Source organism: Periplaneta americana, chromosome 7, assembly GCF_040183065.1.
Source record: "Periplaneta americana isolate PAMFEO1 chromosome 7, P.americana_PAMFEO1_priV1, whole genome shotgun sequence".
Taxonomy (NCBI): Eukaryota; Metazoa; Arthropoda; class Insecta; order Blattodea; family Blattidae; genus Periplaneta; species Periplaneta americana.
In genome coordinates this window covers 80457235-80483298 of record NC_091123.1, presented here as the reverse complement: position 1 = coordinate 80483298, position 26064 = coordinate 80457235, and the positions used below count along the sequence as shown (strand labels likewise).

The window sequence follows — 26064 nt, the reverse complement described above, 5'->3', positions numbered from 1 at the left end:
AATCTCCATCAAGCAGCAGTTGCTGCTTGCAAGCCACATTATTTTATTATTATTGCTACTACATACTATTGTAGTAGGTACACCGGTGTAGATGGTGACCATACATATTAAAATGCATATTACCGAACTGTTATCAGAGTTCGCTCAGTTGTACAACAATGGACATTATTCAAGAAGCCACTTCACATAGGCCCCGTAGTATGAAACTTCATTGATATATTAAAATCAAGAGTATTATGTATTTAAATTTGTATCACGTACTCACCTTAAACATACGACTAATTTTTCTCGAGTGTTAACTGCTGTTCGAAATTGAGTGTTCTAGTTCTGTATTTTCTCCTTTATTAGATTGTGAATATATTAATTTTTCTTTATGCATTCTAAAGTACATATGGAAACGTTGTGGGTCTTGTTCCAGTTGTTTAAACAAGGTATGAAATTCACCAAATTCCTCCTGTTCCAAGTTTATGTCATGCACCCACTTCCAACACTTTTTTTTTTATGTTCCTTCCAATTATTTTCGTATTTTGTATTGAACATTTTTGGGTGTGACTTCCTCCAATGGCTGTTAAAAGTATAGGTTTATTTGGCAGTTGTTACTGACTGGTTATCTCGCACAATATCACGTGTGCAGTAATGTTCAATGCGCGATTTCTGAGATTTTGTAATGCACTTCGCAAACATGTATTGTACAATATACTTTGCATTGAAAATTTAGAGCAATATTATTCCAAAGCCTTCGCAAAACTATACTGTAATGGTAACTAAGTAACAATAAGTGTACTGTAATGGGTCTATTTCAGTATAGTTTTGTGTTATGAAGAATGGTTTCCCTAGCAACAAGTTTCTATGTGAGAATTCTAACTTTCAAGGTCTAACAACAATAGCTGTAAATACAAGAAAACACGAATGTGCAAAAAATTAAAATTCAATTTACGTTGCTTATATCTTTGTTAATTTGTATGCAATTGTAGAAGTCAAGGTACTGTCAGTTCCTGTCAAGAAATGGGTTTTTATTATGTACGCATTCATTTAGTAGTGAGTTTGTTTAAAACACCTGAGTTTGTCAGTTGAGGCATCCTAATGAACTGGCATGTCTAAAATTTTATTTTTAAATAGTGACTGCTATTTGATGGTTCTCTTTGCCATTTATATGAAGACCTCGACTTTCATTGACAAGGAAATTAATAATTCACTTTTAATTTAGATAAAGTTCAATTAAAAATATTCAAAGATAATTTTGAACTCTGTTTCTCCTCATACTGAAAAAATTTCTTTAGAAGGAATTTTTCAGTGGTCTTTTGATAGTCTGATATTTGTAATCTTAACATTACAAAAATCCCACCTCTTCTATAGATAAACTGTGTCCGAATTTTCAAGATTTCATAAAAATAAGAAAATATGTGAGCAATTTAAATTATCCCAGATTTTTAAAAATCCTACATCACTCTTACGAGAACTGCTTTAAACAAAAGTCCAATCTTAGTATGAAATGTTCATAAATCATTATTGCAGTGTTTGTACTCATATAGTTGATTTTTTTATACAACTCAACATTACGCTAAAAATCAAACAAGTGTAGTAATTATTTATTTTTTATTTTATTCATACAAAGATATAATGACAACAATTAATAACAAAATATATGCATAAATATTAGAGAAAACATAAAATTTAAAAAATGTTTCCTGAAAATTTTTGCTTCTTCCAGAGGATGAGTTTATGAAACTTTTTCTCATTCAGAACTACAGAACAATACATATTATACGATTATTATTAAAAAAATGGTCTTATAAGTAATTTTGTATCTTACAACAATCATAGAGGGGGGGAAAAAGAAATATATCACAGAAATCACAATAAGATTAAATTTAAAACATTCTCAACATTTATATTGACAAACAATAAAATAAATTTCACACATCTCACCATATCCATTCTGTATGTCTATAAAATAGTAACTCTTCACATGCGCATGTTTATATTGAAAAAAAAAAAAAAAAACTTATTTTCACTGGCTGAAGTGAATGTAATTTTTCATTACAATTATATTATAAATTTATGGACGAGTGTATAAAGAGTGAACCATAAGTAATGTCATTCATTTCAGGAGGTTATTCTTTGTGATATTCCAAACAAAAAAGTTTAATACAATTTTGCTTCCTTTTCGAGGTAAAAACTGTTTTATATATGAAACATTTCATAGTGTGTTTAAGGTAAAGCCATTGATTTAATTCCCTATGTGCTCAGTCAATTTAAGAGAGCAGTGTATTATGATAATAAATGATTGGAAGAATTTTAGCTTTGCCCTTACAGAAATTTCATCTGAACAAATGTAACTTTTCGTTCTGAAAAGAAATTTTAAAATGTTACATTTCTTCGGATCAAATTTCTGCATATTTAACAAACAAAACTAAAATTCTTTCAATCATTTATTATCATAATACACTGCTCTTTTAAGTTGACTGAGCACATTAGGAATTAAATAAACAGTTTTGCGAAAACATGCTATGAAATGTTTCATATAAAACAATGTTTATCTCGGAAAGGAAGCAAAAACGAGCAAAATTGTATTAAACTTTTTTGTTTGAAATATCTCAAAGAATAACCCCTGAAATTAATTACATTACTTACGATTCACCCGGTATATGTATGTATGTGTGTGTGTACAGAGCAAGTGAAAATTCACTGTGAACTATAATTCAAATGGCAAAATTACCCTTTCTTGTTAAAGATATTGATATTGACCTGCATAACTTCAGACACGTGATACTCTTCACATTCATTACATTTCCATCAGTTTTTAACGAAATCAATACAGACGTGCATTTGCACATAATACACAGTGACCCTTCACATACTGCCTATGTGTGTATGCATGCAGTATACATACACATGCATGTACACCCTCATATTTAAATTTATAGTTACGAAGTATATGAGGAAGAGGATATTGATTTCATTTTAAAGCATTTTTGTAGGGGGGCATTTCACGTCATGAGTTGTTTGGCACCTTCAGCAGTAAAAGTATGGAACTCGAAGAAAAGTAAGTTACAAGACATAGGCAGTAAAAATTACACTTTCAAAATAGTTTACATTCTTAACAAAATAAAAGGCAGATTATAAAAACAGTTCCTAACAACTCGACTTTCATTAAAATTGACTGAATATAGGAGATGATAAGTTGGTCACTTGCATAAAATGTCATGGGCATGTTTATTGGAACATGATATAGTCATAAACTTAAATAGTTTTGTTTATATTTTATTAACATAATCTTAGCAACACTACTGTGCTGTAAACTTTAAACGATAAAATTTGTCATCACTGACTGAAAACTGAAAATGACGTGGACTTATTTCTTTCCTAAATAATTTCTATAAAACATTCTGAAAATTTTAGTTGAACTGAAAATAATAACGCCTTGTAATTCCAGCCATTATGGTTGTACAAAGTTACACTTATAATAGTTTCTCTCAGAAACATTTATTAGATGTAAGGAAAGATTTTTATACCATTACAGCCATTCATTGAAATGTTTGACAACACTCAAGTTTGAAACTGCTTTGCACACAAGAATGACTGTCAGATATTGTTTTCTTTCTTTTTTTCAAAACCTATTACAGAAATATAAAATAAGTTCTTATATCATGGTATCTTTCAGTAATACTCATTCTAGAATACTATTTTTTGGAATCGGTGAAGGTTACGGACTTAACATTTACAGCACACACGATTATGATTTTGTTTCTACTAAAAGAACTTTATGAGCTTTGGTCTCCTCCCCACCCCAAGCCTCTCAATAGAGAAGAGCACACTCAACCAGTTTTGATGTTTCCTGGATAGATGGCAAGTATGTTGCACATTGCCTTTTAGATCTTTTATGCTGATCACTTTCGAAATTAATTTTTGTTTGTAAAGAATTTACATCCGTTTTATTATTCATAATAAAATTTTCCATTCACTGCTATTATTATACAGTAGTAATGAATAATCATCGTCTGTGTAAACTTGCAGTCTGAATTGAATTAATTATTAGTTGTTCATTTGCTGTTAACATTATGGTCATTTCATAATCAGACATGATAACCAATTGCTCCACAGTACTGGACTAGAATCTCAGTTAATCAGACGAATTAAAAAGAACCCTTCTTGTGCCATACAAATAGACGAGACTACTGATGTTACAAATGATATGCAGTTAGTATATTATATAAGGTATGTGCATAACATTCACAATGATATTGTTTTGTAAAACTTTGTCAACCAGAACAACTGAAGAAATATTTCACACTCTCAGTAACATAAGAGGCAGAGGGATCAAGTAGGAAAAATGTGTAGGCTTCTGTTCAGATGAAGCTCTCGCCCATACAGGCAGGCATAGTGGGGCTATTTCGAAAGTCAAGGAAGTAGCTCTGGATGTGAATTGGGTACACTGTTTCGTACATAGAGAAGTGTTTTCTTCCAAAAATGTGCCAACAGAATTTAAAACTGTGCTAAACAATGCCATAAAGCTAATTAACTTTATTAAGCCTCGACAGCTTATTTTCAATACTCTGTAATGAAATGGACAGTGAATATATACAACTTATGCTTCACTCTGAAATTTACTGGCTTTCCAGGGGAAAAGTACTAGGGTTATTTCAGTTAAGGCACGAAGTCTTATTGTTTGTAAATGAACGCAATTCTGATTTTGCATCACTTCTTATTGTTGTATCTTTCTAACATTTTTCTAAATTAAATGAACTAAATTTCTCCCTTTAGGAAAATTCTTTAACTGTTCATGATGCCTGTGAAAAAATAAACGCATTTAAGAAAAAAAATGTTATGTATTATATAAATAACAAACCGTTTGTACCATTTCCAACACTGGTATCCTTTTTAGTGGAAAATAATATTTTGTTGATGAGTTTCTGGAAAGGGTTTGTAATTCTGAAACAGAAATTGGAAACATATTTTTCGAATTTTTTTAACGAGAAATTTCTGTGGATTTGTGGTCCATTTCAGGCCTACTATCATGAGAACAGTTAATTGAGCTTTTACGTGGCAGTGGCTTAAAATGCAATTCCGAGATCTTGGTTTGGCTCGATTCTGGATCTCGTCTTCAGTGAGAAGTGAATTTCCCAAATTATCTGAAGGAGTATTGGAAATTGTGATAGCAGTTTTCTGCAACCTATCTTTGTGAGAAAGGACTTTCATCACTCATTGAAATAAAACGAAAATACAGAAACTGTCTTAATGTGTGTGTGTGTGTGTGTGTGTGTGTGTGTGTGTGTGTGTGTGTGTGTGTGTGTGCGTGCAAATCTTTGGCTAAAATTGACCAATAACTATGCAAAGGCCGACAAGCTCATCCATCTCATTAAAAGTAGTAACATAATTATATCATACTATTTTTCTAATAACAATTAAAACTTCGTTCAATAGTGGTAAACTTTTATAGTTCACTTACACTTTAACCATGTATTCATATATATTCAAAACATGATTTTAGATTTATTATTTTGTAAATGGCACAATGTGTCTCAATTGTTGGTAATAACTGCATAAGTTTTTAAAATTTTCATAATTGAGTGGTCTGTAAAATTGTTTTAGGCATTACTGGTCCTGGAACTTATGAAGTTTGAGAAACTCTGTTAGAGCATATTGGTCAGGAAATTAAAAAAAAAAAAAAAAACAAATAAATAAATAAAATCCTCTCACTCTAAATTGGCCGTCAGTCATCATTATTGATGAAGCAATCACAATAAACAATAAAGCACTCTAATTCTTTTTCTCTGCATGTATATTCCAAATTGTGCGAATGCCAACATTAAAACTACAGACATAATTGATAACATTTATACTTTATAGAGTTCATAAAACTGACAGATCAAAAAGCGAAAATATTTTCAATTCGCTTCTTGACTATGAATCAAAATGATTTCAATGAAGAATATCTTAGTAAATATTTAGTAGCTCTTGCAAGCAATATGCGGCAAAAAGTCAGGAGTGGCAGTGCATTTGCAAAAACTATTTCCAAAACGTTTGTTGTGGCATTGTCTTAACCACAGATTGGAACTTGCTAAAAATAATACCTTAGAGTATGTGGAAGGTGGGGTAAATTATTTTAGTGTATTGCTAAATACGCTACATAAAATGTATACTCAATCTCCAAAGAATTTTGCTCAGATTAGAAGCTGTGCAATCTTATCATGTGACATTGAACAGGTGTAAGATTAGGTTAGGTTACAGAGATATGTGCAATACAAGGCTACACGAAAGAGAACAGTTACACAAAATTTAAGAAAAGTGTTTGTACCTAACTATGCTATAGCAATTAGTAGTGATTACTGCGAACATAGATTTAGCATAATGTTCTCATGGCATAAATTCGAAACTTTCTAACAGCTTATGCTGCTTCAATTCTGATGTTTGTTATCATTGCTGGAACCTCAGATTCATAAATTCAGTGCAGAAGTATATGTTCGAATGTGGTTACACAAGGGAAGATGACTACAAAGACATTCACGGGAACAGCAGAAGAAGGGATCCTACAAGAAGTTGTTTGATCTCAGGATGCTACCATCTGGTGAGTTTGTAATTAATCATGTTATTATACCTAATCATTTTAAAGTGGTTAAGATTATGTAATATTGGCAAGTCCAGTGTTATTCTTAGAGTCATAATTAAAATAGTAATATTCATCAATAATATAATAATTGTAATGTTAATAAATATTATGGTCTTCCTATCATAGTAGTCACAAGATATTAATAATAGTTCAGTATTATCTGCAGTTTGTTTTGCTTTCTATTCAGTGTGCTTGTTTGCTTTGACTGGATATTAAGTATATTTTAAACATACTGGCACCTTTCTGAAACCACTTCAAGTACTGCCTCTGACTTATGTCGCCAAATATCTCGCTTTTTATATTTGTATGGGTATATAGGGCTCTATTTAGGTAGCAGTAGGTTTATATTCTTTCTTGGATTCTTTGCTTGAAATTTTATGGCCAATCGACAAAGTCGCTGTCTGTCTCGAGCACCATCTTTTCACTCGGCATTCCCAAAAGTTCCATAATTCACAGCAGCAAGGAACTGTGGATAGACGAGAGAGGGGGGAAAGTAGTTTTCTTGGACAGGCAGATAATCATACATCGTTACTTGAAAATTCGACCTCGCATCATACATCGTCACTCGGAGATTTGCTCCCACCTGGTATGGGCGAGAGGGTTGGAAACTTGATCCCGCACAGTATAAACTAGAACGTGGAAGATTGCTGCCATCAAAGATAGAGATTGAAGTTTCGAGATCGCGGCAGATGCAGGCTAGGAATGACTTGCTATTCTAGAAGGATTTGGATTACAGATAACTGTATTGATTCATGCAAATCTAGTTTTTCAGGTAAAGCTCCCTGTAAAGCAGATTTGAATAATTTCAAGGGAAAAATTGTTCCGGGGCCGGGTATCGATCATGGGACCTCTGGTTGAATGTACCAGCACTCTACCAACTGAGCCGCCCTGGAACTCCACCTAATACTGTCTCAATTTTTTCCTTTATATCCACACAACTCACGTGGGCTGACGAGACACCAGAGAGGTACGTTTAACAGAAAACCACAGTTCCAAGTCGCATAATGTTGTGTGCACTCAAAGTGGGTCTCTGGCATCTCATTAGCCCATGCGAGTTGTGTGGATATAAAGGGAAAAATTGAAACAGTATCAGGTGGAGTTCCTGGGTAGTTCAGTTGGTAGAGCCCTGATACATTCAACCAGAGGTCCCGGGATCGATACGTGGCCCCGGAACAATTTTTCCTTTGAAATTATTCAAACTGTATTGATTATTTTGAGATTCGCCTAGTGGTAAAGTATTGGCTTTGTATTCGGTAAATTCATTAACATTCCTCCTCGTAAGTCTGTCCTATATTCCAAGTCATGTAATATTGTACAGATGTTTGTATATTTCTTTTTAATGAGCCGAGTTAACTTTAAATATTGTATTGGCTACTGGTTAATGTAATTCAGACTTTAGCCCTGACTATCGGCTTTTCTATTCTCATTCTTAATTACTTTATATTACATTTATTATTCTTATTCTTATTACTATTATTATTATTATTATTATTATTATTATTTGTTCTTACTTCAGTTAATTATAGTATGTACTGTATTTGTATTCCTTCATTTATTTATATTTAATTTTATATAATCCCTTGAAGAAATGAACCACGGAGTTTGGGATTGATTCTCTAGCACTAATCATAAGATTCGCCACATTCATAGTTTCAACCTTGTAGGTTTTGAAAATAGCCAATTGTGGGCTCTTAGATTTTACACTTTTCTGAACTTACTTCACTGGGTTGATCTGTGCCAGTTTCACAATCATCTTTGTGAGAGTGAACATTAACTATTCCAAGCTTATCCTCTCTTTAGAACACAGTAGTGTTGACTTAATGAACATAATGTAATTACCACAAGGGTAAATCTAAATTAGTACTACAAAACCTTTATCATTACAACACTTCATTTGATCATTAACATCATCAAATTAGACTTTTCATCATGAAGACGCACATTGCTAATGCTGCAATCAGCATATTATGGATATAACAATCTGGAACATTTATTATTGTAACACTAAAAACAAACAAACAAGAATACTGTTCGTTATGTTAGTCACAAGCAGAAATCATTAATATTAAATGAGAAACATTTTAATAAAGCCCATACCAAATTAATAGGAGTTGGAGTACATTCCAATATATAGGCGTAGACAGTGAACTTCAAAAAGTGACATTAGGTTTCTTGATTGCATACCGGTACCAGCTGCAGCATGTACTCCATCAAAGAATAGTTTCCACAAATCAAGTCTCCTACTTTTACTCGTTTAGTTTCTTTTTATTATTCAACACATTTATTTATGTCTGTTTATTGATTCATAAGTGTTTGAACCTATTTCTCGCATGTAGAAACTATGACAAAGTATTTTTTTTTTAATTGTTAATGGAGAAAAATTTGCTCCACCACCGGGGATCAAACCTGGGCTCTTGGTTCTATGCACCGAGCGCTCTAACCACTGAGGTACGCCAAGGCTTAATCCACAGCACCGGATATCTCTCTCCTTTGGTATTTTCCCTTAGTGGCCTTACTCCATGTTCGACATAATTATATGTTGTCACATATTAAGTCAACTGTCATCACACAAGGAGTGCATTCATTTGAGTGACTTGGTGGCCGGGACTCCACATCTGGTGCTGCAAATTGAGCCTCGGCGTAGCTCAGTGGTTAGAGTGCTTGGTATATAGAACAGAGGACCCGGATTTGATTCCTGGCGCCGGAGCGAATTTTTCTCCATTAACAACCAATGGTAACCATAACAGACAATTCTGTAGGACCAAAAATGAATTTTTACGTGTATTTTTATTTTAATTAAATAAACAAATAAAAACGAACGTAGGAGATTAGACTTAAGTTTTCATGCATTCTATCTAGTCTCTGATACAAGCCATTTGACTGCCTGGTTGAGGGGCGGGGGGGGGGGAGTATAGGTTGCAACTAATGCATAGTCAAGAAGCCTTGCACAGGCACTATTTTAAAACGTTGTTTTTCAACAGCTGGCACGTTATCTATAATGTGTATGTGTTGGAATCTATTCTTCAAACCCTATTAACATTTGTATGGACTTCATTTTGTCACACTTTCTATTCACGACCTCTACTTGCTCATAATACTGAATTTAGAAAACCAGGTAGATCTGGATTTTCGCTGAGATTATATAAAGTTATGTATAACAATGAACAGTTCTGTAGGGCCAGATACCTCACTGAGTTCGGAATTACTACATAAGAATAATTAAATTATATATGTACATGCTACTAAAAACTGAAGTAATTTTGTAATTTTAAGTACAAACTTCGTTATACCACATTACCAGGGTTTTCTATGTTTAATAACCCTTTATAATTACTTCAAACAATTATAAATCTTTGTTCCTGCGCAATGATTCGAGAATAATAATTAGTAGGGCCAGCAAGTTCATGAATTTACATATATTTTTCCATTGGCTGTAATTAATTGCTGATTAATTATCTTCACGAATCATCAACATTTAAGCTTATCAAACTAAATTTTATGTAGCATATATTTGCATATTTTAGCTATTTTTTTATAAATGCATAATATTTCATATTTATATTATTGTGGCAATTTTCGCATTTAACTCATTAAACTTGATTTTATGTTGCAAAAAAAAATTCAAAACTTGCATTTTTTTTAAATAAAAGCATCATATTCTATTTTTTAAAACTGGTATTGAGTGGAATTATTATAATAATTTTACCAGAAAAGTATAGAAAGTTTTGTGGCACACCTAGTTAATCTCACAGCACAGTAATATGCCAAAAGCAATAACATCCTTGGAAAGGGTAGGCATATCTTTAAACGTGGCATTGCAAGTGTTAGAAGAAATAATATCTGTTCCTGGTAGTGTAGGGGTAAAGCTTAAGGATAAAATAAGTTACATGATATCAAAAATACTAGATACGAACAAATGTGCAAAATTAGAGATTTTTTTTTAAAGGAAAATCCACCATTAATCCCAGTGAATTATCTTTTGCTGTGGAACAGTTAGAAGCATTTAAGTATGCCCCAATAACGTCTTGCGACGTTAAGAGAAGCTTTTTAAGATACAAATCAATGTTTAGAGACAATAGATAGCCTACTCTATCTTTTGAAAACCTACACCATATAATTATCGTAAACTGCAACCCATCACTTCCTTTGGACAGTGATTCACATGTTTCAACTTCTCAACAGTAAGTTTAATCTCACCTAATTTGACTTATAATATTATTACAATTATTATTATTATTATTTATTAAATATATAATTTTATGCTCGACCATGCCGAAATGTAGTAATTATACACCTGGTAGTAGCCCTGTAATGCACCTCATTAAAGTACACCTATTCATTATAATTCAGTTGTTCAGCCAATGAGAAATTACCATTGTACCATTATAAAACCGCAAGTATCGATTATTCTTGGATATGCAATCGAAAGACAATTAGTGAAAAGTCACGGAGGCTGGAAATCCAATACTGTCGCAGAAGGTTATGTTCTGTTACTATAATAATTAGTGTTCATTGTAAATAATATTCAAATAAATTCAATTTGTCATCTTTTTTCAATTCTAAATCAATTTCCAGGTTATATCAAGACTAATCTTCATGTTATTCTCTAGATTATATCAAGGTCAATGACATTCGTGCCTCGGAAAAAATCAATACTTTCACGTCTGCGCACATCTCACAATTCAGGTCAGTTCCACTCCTCACTTACATAACCATAACATGAATACTTATGAATAATTTCAAGTTAGAAATATGGTCGGGCATAAAAAGTCGTATGAAACTTGCCTATAATGGTAATTAAGATGCTCGTATGAAAATTATGAAACGAGCTTGCGCTCGTTTCATAAACAAACGTACTCGCGTCTTAATCACTACCATTATAGGCTCGTTGCATAATGTACTATTATTAGTGCATATTTAATGGCATATTTTAAGGTTTTTAAATGCATACTTGCATGCATATTTAGTACGTTTTTTTTTTAGAGCATGAACTTCCTGGCCATAATAATTAACATAATGGTTAATACTTCTCGAGTACAAGGCAAAAGTAAGCAATACCAATAACCAACATTTCAGTCATATTATTCTCTACTTTCAACTTTTAAGTCACATAACAATTATAAGTTATTAGTGTTATTACAAACGTGATATACCACAACATTATCCTAATGAATGCAATTCTCAGACATCAGTAATTAAATTACCTGCCAAACTAACATTTGTGGATGATTTTACTCTTTAGTAAAATACTTCAGAAATTGCATAGCCATTTAACAATGCTTTGCAGTGAACTCACATATACTTGAAATTTGTCAGGAAATGCATAATGTTACTGCATAATTACTTTCTAAAAGTCATCATAGAGTGTAGCACAGCAGAGACAACAGTTGTCCTTTGCTATTCTTGAACAGTCGCAGTTTTGTCGTATGTATTCAAACCAATTATGTAAATGACAATCAGACATGATTATTTCTTATATTATTTACTTACACTGTTGTTCACAATTACTCATTTTGTGTGCCACATACTCTGGAAAACACAATATATAGTATCTGAAAATTAAATAAATGAAAACTTTGAACAAATACTATTTTGCTATTAAATATAAAATACGTTTCTGATTAAACATACTGATGGTAAAGTACTGTTAATAAACGAATACAATTTAATAAATGATACCGTGAATGAGCATTTTTAACAACAGGATATGAAACAGTTAAAATAGAATTGAAAAATAAGACAATTGGTCTCTGAATTGATCCGAAAATTCGAAGACCAATTATTCTTTTTATTAGTTCAACTTGTAAATTCGTCATAAGGTTAAAAAGAAACTTTTCATTCCACTTATCTTGCTTAAATTATATTCCTTCAATTAGTTGAACGAAACTGTGATTTTCATAGAAGTTCAATTTTCAATAGAAAAAGAGTAACTGAATGACAACATTGATTTCCTGAGTTCATAATTTTTAATGCCATTCACATTTATATTTATGTCTGGTCAGTGCAGTCTGAATTTCGTTAACTTCGTTCTTATTACTGCACATATTGTTGTTCTTCTCTTAATGAGTTCCCCCTCCACTTTCCCCAGTTCGACATCCTTTCCCTGGCAACTTCTTACTCACAGGCATTATGGTGTATTATGTGTGGAAAATCAGACAGGAAAGCATTAAAAACTAGAATTCGCTTTATTAATGCCAACAAAAAGAATTAATTTCATCTTAGTTGTTAATCCAGTTAAAAATATACTGAAATACGGCACAATGTTTTCCAGGTAAGAAGTTCAACAGACTAGCCAAAAAAATAACCTTTCGTCTGGAAAAACTTCATTATTGGGAAATTATGGTATTACATAATTATAATTATTTCAACTTTGTTGTGGTTGTAACATTCTTATAGATGCTGTTCACTGGATAATATGCAATAGGATATATCAAATAGCATGTAGCTTGCATAAATGTTCCTTTCAAGAAAAAATTAAAATGATAAATTATCTACATCTATATCTAATTGTGTGCAATTAATAATGAATAAGGATATACATAAATCTCCATTAGTGACAGAAATTACTGAAAACAAGTTTCGAAATGACTGCAACTATTAATGTTGACTATTGCTTCTCATGCACTTGGGTTCTACATTTAATCAACATCGTCCATATAAGTAGAAAGATTCAAATTGATGTACATATAGTAGTCTAAAGTAGCACACTTGTAAGATTAACTAGTTATTATTAATACATGTGTAATTATCAGTGGGAAGATATATGTGTGATAATGACTGCTGAGTGTAAATATATATATTTTTAATAACCGAACATAAAGTCAAGCTTTTGCTTTGTACACTTAATAAATCATAAATTACAATGTCTATTTCCAGGAATACTTATGCAATTTTGTAGCATATGCTATTAGCACTCTTAAGTTGTGTAGGGTCAGATTTAAGATCGCAATTGTTAGACACAGACAGAGGCAGAACCGAAACTTTGTAAGTGCGAAATTTTTGAAGCGAGATTAATATTTCTTAAAACATTCGAGACAATTTTATTAATATTAAAAACAATAATGTGAAGAAATTTTAAGTTTCTTGTTACGAATGTCTTGGCAAGCACTGTGAACTCTAAACTTCTTAAAAGGAAAACTTTATAATAATGTCTGGGAAGCATTTTAACATTGCATCATACATTTAAAAAATCAACAATATAAACATAGGTAAAATATTACAATAAATAGTACACTTAACTTAAATATATTTTAAATACTCATACAGACAAGGCTAACAGAAATGTAAACTTTATTTTCATCACTGTCTCAGTATATTACTGTATCACCTGACAGAAATAGAAATTCATCTACTTTTATATCATTTATTTGTGCAAAGTACAACATTTATATATATTCTCTTATAAATAACATGTTGAATACAATAGAAACTGGTGTGTAATTTATGTTGCCATACATTCTCTATCGCTCATATCTCACAGGTGAATCACATTTCACATCGGTAACTTGCTACAATATATTAAAGCTGTGAGATCATATTTTAAGTTACTTCTCTTAAAAATACTGACTGCTGTATTTCAAGCTTGCAGCAATGTGAAAAAATATTATAGTGCAATACAGTATACAGTCTGAATCTACAGCTCATTTGCCTTTCAGGCACAGGACTGATATCCAAAAGTATTTACAAATTGAAATAGAGTAAAGATTTCTTTACACTTATGAAAAATATTACATATAATTACATCGTGGGAGAAAAAAACAACATAAAATGTAAGACTCATATATTATGGGCATGACAAAGCTTGCATCACCTAATTTTAATTTTTCATGGGGACTTTGAAAAATTCTTACCTTCCCATTCTGCAGTTTTATCAACTAGTATGCATTCCAAAAGGAACCAGTTTTTAAGAAAGACAATATCACAACAACTACTCATACTTCTCTACTATAATTATAATACTTTTTACTGCTATTAAAATAATGCGGCATCTTCGCGGTATATATAACACAGTGTACATTAAATTGCTTCATTGTGAGGGTATATGCCATCTACATGTAGACTTTCTTTGAATCTTGAACATTATTTTTTTTAGATAGGTATTGCATATGAAAATCTGATATTTAGTTCTTGAATTCACTAGTCCCCTTCTGCAACGTTTTATATATAATCATTGTTTTCTTTCATGTCTTAACTAACAGTTCATATACAATAAAAAAATTCTTATTACGTACTGATTGCATAGTACGACTCTTCAAGTTCACAATATATTACAACATTGGTACATGTTATTAATGGTTTTGAACGTACAATATATTTAATTGTATTTACATCGTAGCTGTCGTTTAATAATTTCTTAATAGGATTTTATATTTCCATTCCAGCCTTGGGAAGAGAAGAAGAAAACCTTATGGAGAGAAAGCAAACACTAGTGCAATAAAAAAACATGTACGTACTTTACTTGTAAGGATTGATTCTTTACAAATTTTATTTTAATTTTGTGTGCAGCCAATCTAAAGTTAAAATATACAGAAAATACGTTGTGTCGTCAAGAATTACAGAAATATTGTTGAAAGGTTGTAATGTAGCATTTTCATAGGAACATGGTCATATCACAAGTAGATACAAAGTAGAATCGATAATTTCGTGGAATAAGGCTATTGTGAACACTGATGACATAGTTATGCCACTTTCAAAGTAATCTTCTCCACCTGTGATGCACTTCTACCAGCTTTGGTAAACTCACTAGGAACAGTAATGATTTTGCCTGTACCCTTTCCAGAATCAACCAAAGTACCTATTTGAATTTGTAATTACTTCCTGTATTGAAGAGAATCTACGCCTGTGAATCTGGTATTTTACCCAGGAAAATGGAGAAAAAATTATTACAAGTTTTAAGTGAGGGGAGTATGGAGAATGTGGCAAGACAAATGCTTTTCACAGTCATGTACATAGACCAGTTACTTGGTATCTATGAATAATACATGTGTGTATACCAGTGCTGCATGGCCATTGATTCACGTAATTATTGACTCCACTGTGCATTATCAATAGTGAAACTAACAGTTACTATTTGCTTGTGCTAATAATATAGAAACCAGATATTAAGCAAGGATTAATTTCAGTATGAAGAACTTCAAAGAAATACTGTCCTATAAGTGAATAAGTATAAAGAGAGAAATCTGAAATTGCTAACTGTACAATTATGCAAGGCTGATTTATTCATTCTACGCACCTTTCTGTATTTGTAAACATTTTAATAACGTCAGTGTGCATTCTGTAACTTCGATTCTTATCTAAGTTTCAAACAGAACAATACACACATATTTACGTTCGCCAATTCGTACTGTTACACTGGTTGAAAGATTCACAGTCCCCATGGATTAGGTGCCCATTTTTATTCTGCTCATGAACAGCTAGGGTTTGACAAGTATAAGGAATTGAACAAATATTGTTCATATTTATGCCACATTTTACTCAATTAATGGACATTACAAAGACAGCAGCTTTTTGAACGTATAACATACTATTTCACTGTGCTAGGAGTAAGGTGTAGAAGGAATGTTTGCCTTTTTTTATATATATATTTTTTTATTTTTAAAGATATAAGTAGCCTAAAGTTGATTTCACCACTGCCGTTTTAAAATGCTACCTTAATTGCTTCTATATTAAAGCTTTAGCTTAGCCAAAATTTATACATATATATCTCTATCAAACTTCCCAACACAGACTGCCCATTCTGATAATTCCAACATTTGTCTTATTTGGAAACTGAATCCTGGAATTGTAATGTGTTTTTTCTCCTATTTTTCTTTCAATCTCTTTTCAAGCCAGTCCTCAACTAGAGCACATAACTCAGTCCCATTTCCAATGTAAACAAAATTAGTCCCACAGTTTTAAAGGTACACATTAACTTAGTCCAGAGTCGTACATCAAACTCAGTTCCAGGTGTGTAGACATCAACTCATAATTTAAAAATTGTTAAGGAGACATTTAAAAGAAATATATTTTACATACTGAATGCAAGATAATTGTTCATTATAATACTTGTTGATTTGTGCTCTAATAAAGTTCTGTTTTGCTAATGTTTTCTTTTTCTTAAGGACATCACTGCGGATTTTAATTTAAGTACCACTTTATATGTTCTTTAGTAAGTTCGTAAACACAAAAATATTTGTCTTTGGAGAATAAATCATGCTGTTGAATGGAATGACTCACACTTATTGACGAAGACCATTTGTCAACCTATGTATTTGGAGGAAATTTTATATTGTATGTTATGTATGTCTTTTTAATATAAAACCACAAAATTGTTCAGTCCTTGCATCATTTGGCAGCAGTGTCATAAGTTTCCTGAGAAACAGTCATCCACTTGGTGTTAAAAGGGGCAGTAAAAAAAATACTTACGAAATTTTTCTTTTTGGAAGTCATTATGTTGGCAAGTGAAACTCTATAATTTTTTCATCAGTTTTTGTGTCGGATGGCAACAGCAATCTTTAAGCTGTATACACAGAGAAATATTAATCACAGGCGAATGAATGACTTTCTCACAGTTGCCAAATATTACTATAGCTGTCATATTTACATTTAATTTAAGACATTAAGAAATAAATTGTTCAAATGCATTAATACAAGTCTGAGTTACTTTAGTGAGAAGCAAAATAAAAACCAGTGGTATATATGCTTGTATGTATCACGATTAAGCATCCTTCACAACCTGAAGATAAAGAATTACCCAAGAAATATCTAATAGCTTGAGCAAAGTTAGTTTACTATATCTCTGCAACACTGTTATTAGAGAAGTTAAGCAGGGCTGCCCCAAGGATCAACATGCAGTCCTGAATTTTGAATCATCCTTCATGATGACGTAGTATGGCTTTCTTTGCCTGAAAGCTGTAACGTGTTGGTATACACAGATTGTGCTTTGCTACTGTTAAGGCAGATTTCACTCTGAAACTAATTATTATCGATGCAAACTCAGCTCTTAGTATTCTTTTTGACTGGGGTCGTGACAGTAAGTTCCAATTCAATCTAGCAAAAGCCAAAGCCATGTATGTAACTGTAAGATAAAAGGTAGTTACGTCAAGAATTTAAATGAATAGTAAGAAATCCAAATTGTTAATCAGCTTCAATACTTATATATTGTTCTGAACAAATAACTAACATTTAGAACCCATGTCGATCACTTCGCAAATTACGTCCCAGCAAGCTATTACCTGGATCCACTTGGGACTTAAACTCTGACATACTTCATACCATATACAGAGGGGCAGTCGAAACTCTCATTTTATACTGTGTACTTGTCTTCCAGGACACTTACATAAAATATGAGCCATAACTAAACTATCAAAAATCCAAAGAGACTTTCTATCAATGATTAATCGGGTATGTACGTTACGACAAAGTGAATAAAAACGACTAGAAGCATTTTAAATGTGGATATGGACAGATAGAATAAATGAAGCTGTGCTAGAAAGAGTGGGTGAAGAAAGAATAATGCTGAAACTGATTAGGAAGAGGAAAAGAAATTGGCTGGGAGACTGGTTGAGAAGAAAACATTGGAAGGAATGGGGAATGGAAAAAAAGTTCGGGACAGAAGAAGATATCAGATGACAGAACATTAAGATATATGGATCATATGCAGAGACTAAGAGGATGACCGGAAAGAGGGAAGATTTGAGAATCCTAAGTTTTGAGTGAAAGACCTGCCCTTGGGCAGAAAACTATGAATAATAATGATGGTGATGATGATAATAATAATAATAATAATAATGCGATTAAGTTCGTGAATTATAAGTAACTGATAGAACAATTTTAGTAAAGTGTCAGAAGTGCCATTACTGTTGTAGATGACGAGGTGCTAGTAATGAACTCAGATTCAGATCTTTAATACTTGGTACTGGTACATAATTTAAATATAGCTACTACAAAATACAGTATAAATACAAAAAATATATTCAATAGAGGATAAAACTTGTATTAATTACAATACAATTAAATATGTAAATACTTTGGACTATTTATAATATCAACTCTTTTATGCTAAAGAATATAAAAATTACACAATTCTTAAAAAAAAACGAGTATCATAAAACAAATTTTACACGCATACTAAAATGAAAAGTTGTAGGACCTTTGCAAGACCCACCCTTACTTATGGCACGTATCATGGACTATATCCAGGATGGACAAAATTGATTGATTGATGCTGAAATATAAGTCATAAGGAGAATTTAAGTTAACATTTTTAATCATAAACGAAATGAGTCATTAATGAATATAGTGAAAAGGCAATTAAAAACAACCTCAGTCGTAATAAATGGTTATAGTTCAATATCAAACAAAACTGAAACATTCAGTTCTGGAAGTAGCTATACCAAACTAATTTTAAAATATTAACCAAAAGAGATACTATAATACCTGGAATGAAGCAAAGATTTAATGAACAAATTATAAACAGAAATGGCGTATTATTAATAAAGTTTTGCATACAGAATAAACTGAGAATAACAATACTTTGATCTACCTCAATACAAATACGTGTGGCAAAACACAAGCGGTAACTGTTCAGCTATTGATTCTATATTTTATATAATAGACAAATAACTACAGTACAAATGTTGAACTCCAGACATAGGTGCGACCGTTCCCTTTTATTAAGGGAATTAAGACTAATAAAATTTATCATTTTATAATATGGCATATCTCAAGATAAAGAAAGAAAAATGCAAATAAAAGCTTTAGAAGATAGCACTACTAGAATATTATATGAGAAAAATAGTAACTGAAAAAAATAACCATATTCTTTGCAGAAAATGACAAAATAAATGAAGCAAGGGAAAATTAGAAACAATATGTTAAAAAATGCTAGATAAGCACTTTGTACAGATAACAAGAAAGTTACTATGAGAACAAACTATAGTTTATAGATTGTCAAAGATCTAGCAAAAGAAAAAAATACTTATCTATAACAAAAATAGAAGTAATAAGATACAAGAAACATACAAAGAATATAAATTAATCAGAAATAGAATAAATTCCAAAATAAAAAGACTGAATGAAGAATATTGGCATGGATTTACCAAAGGTCTAGACATAGATTTTTACAGAATGCAGAAGCTAATGTGAATATTGATTACAATGAGAATGAGAAACAAACGAGTTCATTAGAATCAATAAGATAATATCAATCAAATGGATAAAATATTTTATATATTAACTTCCAAGGAAAACAAATACAGATGAAAATAGCACGAATAATCCGAAAATCAGAAAATGTGTTGTTATAACAAAGAAGAAATAGACAAAACTATTAAAGTCCTGTAAAGTAGAAAATCCTCAGGTTTAAATTAGTTAACAAATCTGCTCCTGAAATATGATGGTAAATATGTTAGAGTTGACTAAATTAATTCAAAAAATCTTTTTGCTCCAGAAGAAAGAAAAAAATGGAAAAGTGGCATATTTATACCAATATTCAGGGTGGGGGGGGGGGGAAGGTATAAAATTATAAAGGGATCTCCTTAGTAGACTCGACATTAAAATTATTAACAAAAATTATAACCAATAGATTAAAATGCTATAATGTTACCTCATGAACAATCAGTTTCTTAACCCTTGAGAGCTCGCGCACGGTCTTTTCGACCGGGTGTGATAAAAGTTTAGCTTCTGCTTCAAGGTCACTTGAGTTCTGCCGCTCACCCCTTCAGTACCTTCCATTCGACTCTTCCAGAATAAGATGTGATTGTTGTCATGCACTTTGCTATTGGTCAATTTGATTTGAAACTGTTGTTATACAGACCTGGTCGTTTCAACAGTGTGCGAGTCATTACGCAACTTCGTATTGTTTCACTTGGTGTATAAGTATAATGTAATTTTTTCTTGTATTTATAACTTTTCACATATACGTACGTTTTTGTCAGTGTAATACTTTATTTTCACTACTGATCCCCGTACATTGCCGTGTAGAAATATGGATGAAGAGGGAGAAAAGCTAAGGAACCTTATTGATAGTGTAGAAAAGGAAATGGCCCGGGAAGAAGAAACAAGAAGGGAAGCTGGTGCAGTCAGAAGACAATTGTTCCGTGAAGAAGAAATTATCAGACCAATTGATAGCATTGAATCGGATGTTGAAGAAGAAGATATGGTTGAAGAAATCGATCATAACACAGACTCTGCTCAATCAGCAGATGAGGAAGTAGACCTTGTTCCAGGTCCAATTTATACAGGGAAAGATGGAGTAACAGCATGGGAAATGCACTGTCCACCACGTAACAGACGTGTTGGCGAACATAATATAGTAAGGTTTATACCTGGTGTAAAACAGGTAGCAAGGAGCGCATCGACTCCATTCCAGTGTTGGAAGTTATTTTTACTGACACTATCATTGATGAAATTGTTAGACTTACAAATGAAAAAATTGAAAAAGTGCGTCCAAATTACAGCCGCCCAAGAGATGCACACAATACAACGAGAACTGAAATGGAAGCTTTTATAGGACTTCTTTATATGGCTGGAGTTTTGAGAGCATCTCATCTGAATCTGTTCGACCTTTGGTCTGCTGATGGGACAGGTGTTCCTCATTTCAGAACTTGTATGAACCGGATACAATTCAAGTTCCTGGTGACAGTTTTAAGATTTGATGATTCAAATACTCGACAAGAGCGCAATTCGATCTCTTTTTGAGCAAATTGTTCAAAAATGCTCCGAGAATTTTACTGTTAGCGAATATGTCACTATCGACGAGATGTTGGAATCTTTTAGGGGAAGGTGCAGTTTCAGACAATTCATAAAAACAAAACCGGCAAGATATGGAATAAAGGTGTTCTCTCTGGCATGTGCAAAAACCTTTTATACACTGAATATGGAAGTCTACGCTGGTAAGCAGCCTGAAGGGCCCTACCAAATTGATAACTCTGATAAGTTAAATGTGTTGTGAACAGGATGGTGCAGCCAATCAGTGGATCCAGGAGAAACGTCACCACTGACAACTGGTTCACTTCAGTGTCGCTTGCTGATGAACTTCTAACAACTCACAAGTTAACATTAGTTGGAAAGCTGAGAAAAAATATGAGGGAGGTGCCCCCTTTATTTTTGCAAAGTCGTTCAATGGAAAATAGCAGTGTTTTCGGGTTCACCAAGGACAAGACCCTTCTGTCCTACTGTCCGAAAAAGAAGAAGGTGGTGGTGTTGTTATCCACCATGCATCATACCGATGAAATTGATCCAGACTCTGAAGAATCTAGAAAACCTTACATGTTGACATTTTATAATTCAATGAAAGGAGGGGTGGACATGGTGGACGTGTACAAGGCTAGGTATTCAGTTGCAAGAACCAGTAACCGCTGGCCTCTAACTCTGTTCTTTACACTACTGAACATAGCAGGCATCAATAGTTTCATTATACTGAAACACAATATTCGCCAATTTGACATGTTTCGAAGAAAATTCCTACAAACACTCAGCAAGGAGTTGTCTAGAAATTATCTACTTGAAAGATTGCAACTAGAAAATCTGCTGCGTCAACTGAAGAGAAACATCAGAGAAATTACTGGAACTGCCGAAGAAAGAAATCCACCTCCATCTGGAGAAGATGAGGGTCCAGGAAGGTGCCATCTCTGCGATTGGAAGAAAAATCGTAAGTCTAAGACGAGATGTAATGTATGCCGCCACTTCATCTGCAAAGAACATACACAGCCAACTTGCACTTTTTGTGCTAATCCTGAAGAAAGTGCCGATGGTGATAGTGATGAAGATATGTAATACGTGTGAGGTCATGTGACTAAGTGAGTTTATCTTCTAATATTATTTTCTTCCGTGTTTGTTGAATTTAGGCCTATTTCACACCGATAATAACTATAATGAATAGGACAAGTGGAAATACCATCATATTTTTGTGTTACTCCTATACCAGGCCATGACGTTGATGAAAATATTTAACATATAATGTGATTTATATATTTTTTACAGTATAAAGAACACTCAAGGTTACTTGGATATTGGCATGTTCATCTTCCTTTTAATACATAATAACAGTGATGTTAATGAATAAAATACAGTTAAATAATGTTTTTGTAACTTTTGTGCTAACAGATATTAGCAAAAAATATAGATTCCGCTTCATTTCCACGCACGGTCGAATTGACCGTGCGCGAGCCATGACATAAAGTTTACAGGCGTGAGCTCTCAAGGGTTAAATTATAAGAAAGCACCTTCTTTTCCACAATATGACACAAAAACAACTCAATATTTTGCTTCAAGATAGTAAAGTTTCATACTGTTCACTAAATGCCATGCATACAGGCAGTGTAAAAAGTGGTTTCTGATCGTGAGATGTATTACAAAGACAGCAAGCAGTTCCTGAGTTTTGTCACTAAATACACTGTATTGCTGCCTTTTAGACTTGTATTGAAACAGCTGTAACATTTTGAAGTTCGCTGAAATTTATCTCCTGGGTTACAAATTATTGAACGATTTCAGAAGACTTTATTTTCACCAAATATTAAACATAAATACATGATCTTGCCACCATTTGGAAGCAGGAAGTTTGAAGTTTTATACTGACTTAGATGCACTCGATGTGAGCCACAGTGTAATCGGTAGACGTCCAGGAGATGATCCCATTCTTGCCAAACCCTAACAAGCATGTCTTATGTGATTGCTATCTTAATGCACCTTCTCAATTCGTCCAACATTGCTGGAAGTGGAGATATGTAAACATCGTCCTTGACAAAATCCCACAGAAAGAAATCACACTGTGAAATCTGGTGAACGGGGTGACCATGTGCAGAAGGTGTTGTCTGCGTCCATTGCACGACCAATCCATCACTCTGATAGGTATTGATTTAGGTACCTCCGTACGCCAATATGGAAGAGCTCCATCTTGTTGGAAAATGAACCCCTGTTCCCCCTCATCCGTGAGTTGTAGCATTAGCCAATTTTTTTAAATCAACACCTACCAGGTCGATGGATTGGTTGTGCAATGGACGCAGACAGCACATTCTGCAAATGACCACCCCATTCACCAGATTTCACAATGTGTGATTTCTTTCTGTGGGGTTTCGTCAAGAACAATGTTTACATACCTCCATTTCCAGCGACGTTGGCCGAATTGAGAAGGCACATTAACACAGCAATCAGGAATGTCACCCAAGACATGCTTGAGACGGTTTGGCAAGAATGGGATCACTGCCTGGAAGTGCACTGTATTACACGTGGGGTTCACATTGAGTGCATCTAAGGTGAGTATAAAACTTCAAACTTTCCTCTTTCAAAGGTGGTAAGATCATGTATTTGTGTTCAATATTGGTGAAAATAAAGTTTTCTGAAATCATCCAATAATTTGTAATCACGGTGTATTTCTCAATAAATATTGCACATTATTAATAATCTCATAGTCATCCTTCATGTAAATCTACATGCAAACCGTAGTGGTGAAATTTTTCTATGGAACACTACATAAAAAAGAAGCCTACTTGTCAAAGAGCTGCAGCCTTTTATGCCTGCTTCTTTACTTGTCTTTCTGTTATAAGAAATTGTTCATTTTAAATATCACACCAGTCACATCACAGATTCCACACTACTGTTGTAGACTTTTTGTTGTTGTTTTTTTTTTACAATCAATTCCTCCAGGCTTAAACCCTTGTTCCCATAATTCTATGGTCAATTCTCATATAAATATACTGTTGGTAGGAAGGTAACAAGTCTTGTGATGGAGGATGGCCTTCATTATCTAATCGTGGCTGTGGTAGAAACTCAGGTTGTAGCTGTCGTGAATGCCTTGGGCTGATTGTTGCTGAGAAAAACAGAGGACAGATGCTGCAAGGAATTTGCCTTGTAGTGGAATGAAGTGTATTTTCCACGAATCTCGCATCTGTCTCGGTACAGCAACGCCGAAGTGTGAGTTCTGGCTGCAGCTGAGACATTTGTTCTACAGTAGGTGTAGCAGAAGTTGCAATTTCGCTACACACATTGGCTTCCTCCAAAGACTCGAAACTATCTGGGGTGGCTATGCAAGGTTGCCGGGGAAGTTGCGTAGTAGGTGGATTTGTATCTGTGGTGGACTGGCCCTCTTGTTATTGGGCTTCTTTGCCCGGTAGTTTATTTTGTCAGCTAAACTGCACACCTCTTGGACCAACCAATAACTCCCGTCCGTGGAAGTCCCAGAATGCAGTCATATGGAAAGCCATGTTAGTTAATACGACAACATATTCACATAATGCAAATATGGAATATACTGTGGAAGAAAACAAATATCTGTTAGGAACATATTAAATAAGCCCTGAATTCTTGGGTTCAAATGTTAATTTTTCTATTGTTAATTTTGAAATGTTTATTATTTTGTTCACTTCAAGATCCGCGAACAAAATAAGAGAATTTACCAGCATTTAAGAAGATCTAATTTGAAGTTAGAGCATAAACAAATTCTATCTCATTGCTAATCCTAATTTGTTCGTTTAATAGCTGATTTTTTTTTATTGTCAATGTTCGGCAACGAAATATTGCTCACTATTAAACGAACAAATTACAAATCTCCAGAACCCACTTTGCCAAATATCACATAAAACCCACTTATCGAGTACTTCTGCCAGTCAAGCAAGAACTCCCTCCCCTCTTCACCATCTGGCACATCAACTTACTGTAAAATCGCGACATACTAGTCAGTCAGTGCCTGTTCCATAGTCTCGGCAAATTGTAAGTAAACTTTATTCCACATAATGTTAACATTTAAATTCTAATCTCAAAAATTTTTAAGTCACAAAATTTTATCCTCATTTCAGACACTCATACTGTCTAGTCTTCTGCCTAATATGTATTGGACAAGACTATACTACATATATAGATATTGCATTAAAATTAGTTGTAAAAAAATAAAAGTTCAGAGAGAAAGACAAACTCACAATGCATGTTTGTTTTGTGTATATTATCAGTGACAGGGGCGGCTTCTCCTAATATGCTATTGTGCTATAGCACACTCGTAATTTTGTTAAAATAAATGTTGTTGTTGTTCATGATGATGTGAACACAAGTAATATTATTCTGTAAAAACATTACGAATTGGCTCATTTTTTCAGATGGCATTAGGTTACAAACAATTATAGTGTGTGCTGAATCTCTCTGTAGCGAGAGCTGTGCGCGCATTGAATGTTGACGGAGGTTAAAATACACTTAGGTGAATGACATTCTCCCAGCATTGGCACAAGAAACCTGTCAACAGTGCGCTATTTTCCCAGTAGAACCCTGAAAATGGGGTTGGTTGGAAGTATTGGTAGCAGTGAGTGAAATATTCTTGATCTGTCAGCAATTCTACGAGCTGATGGCGAATTTGAAATAAAGATTGTTTAAAAGTGACTACATTGTATATAATTTGTAGATATATTTTTTACCCTTTGAGAATTCAAGTTGAATGGCATTAATATCTTACATTAAAACGTTGTTGTTATTATTATTATTATTATTAT

At 33.1% G+C, this 26064-nt stretch overlaps 1 protein-coding gene across 1 annotated transcript in view; it reads right to left on the bottom strand.

The window, feature by feature from the left end:
• Positions 1–1581: 1581 nt before the first annotated feature.
• Positions 1582–26064, bottom strand: part of LOC138703223 (post-GPI attachment to proteins factor 2-like) — a 34855-nt gene continuing 10372 nt past the window's right edge. The window contains exon 4 of the mRNA XM_069830935.1: positions 1582–24839. Within this exon, the coding sequence (XP_069687036.1) occupies positions 24712–24839 (128 nt within the window). The 3' untranslated portion in view covers positions 1582–24711. The remainder of the gene's footprint in view (positions 24840–26064) is intronic.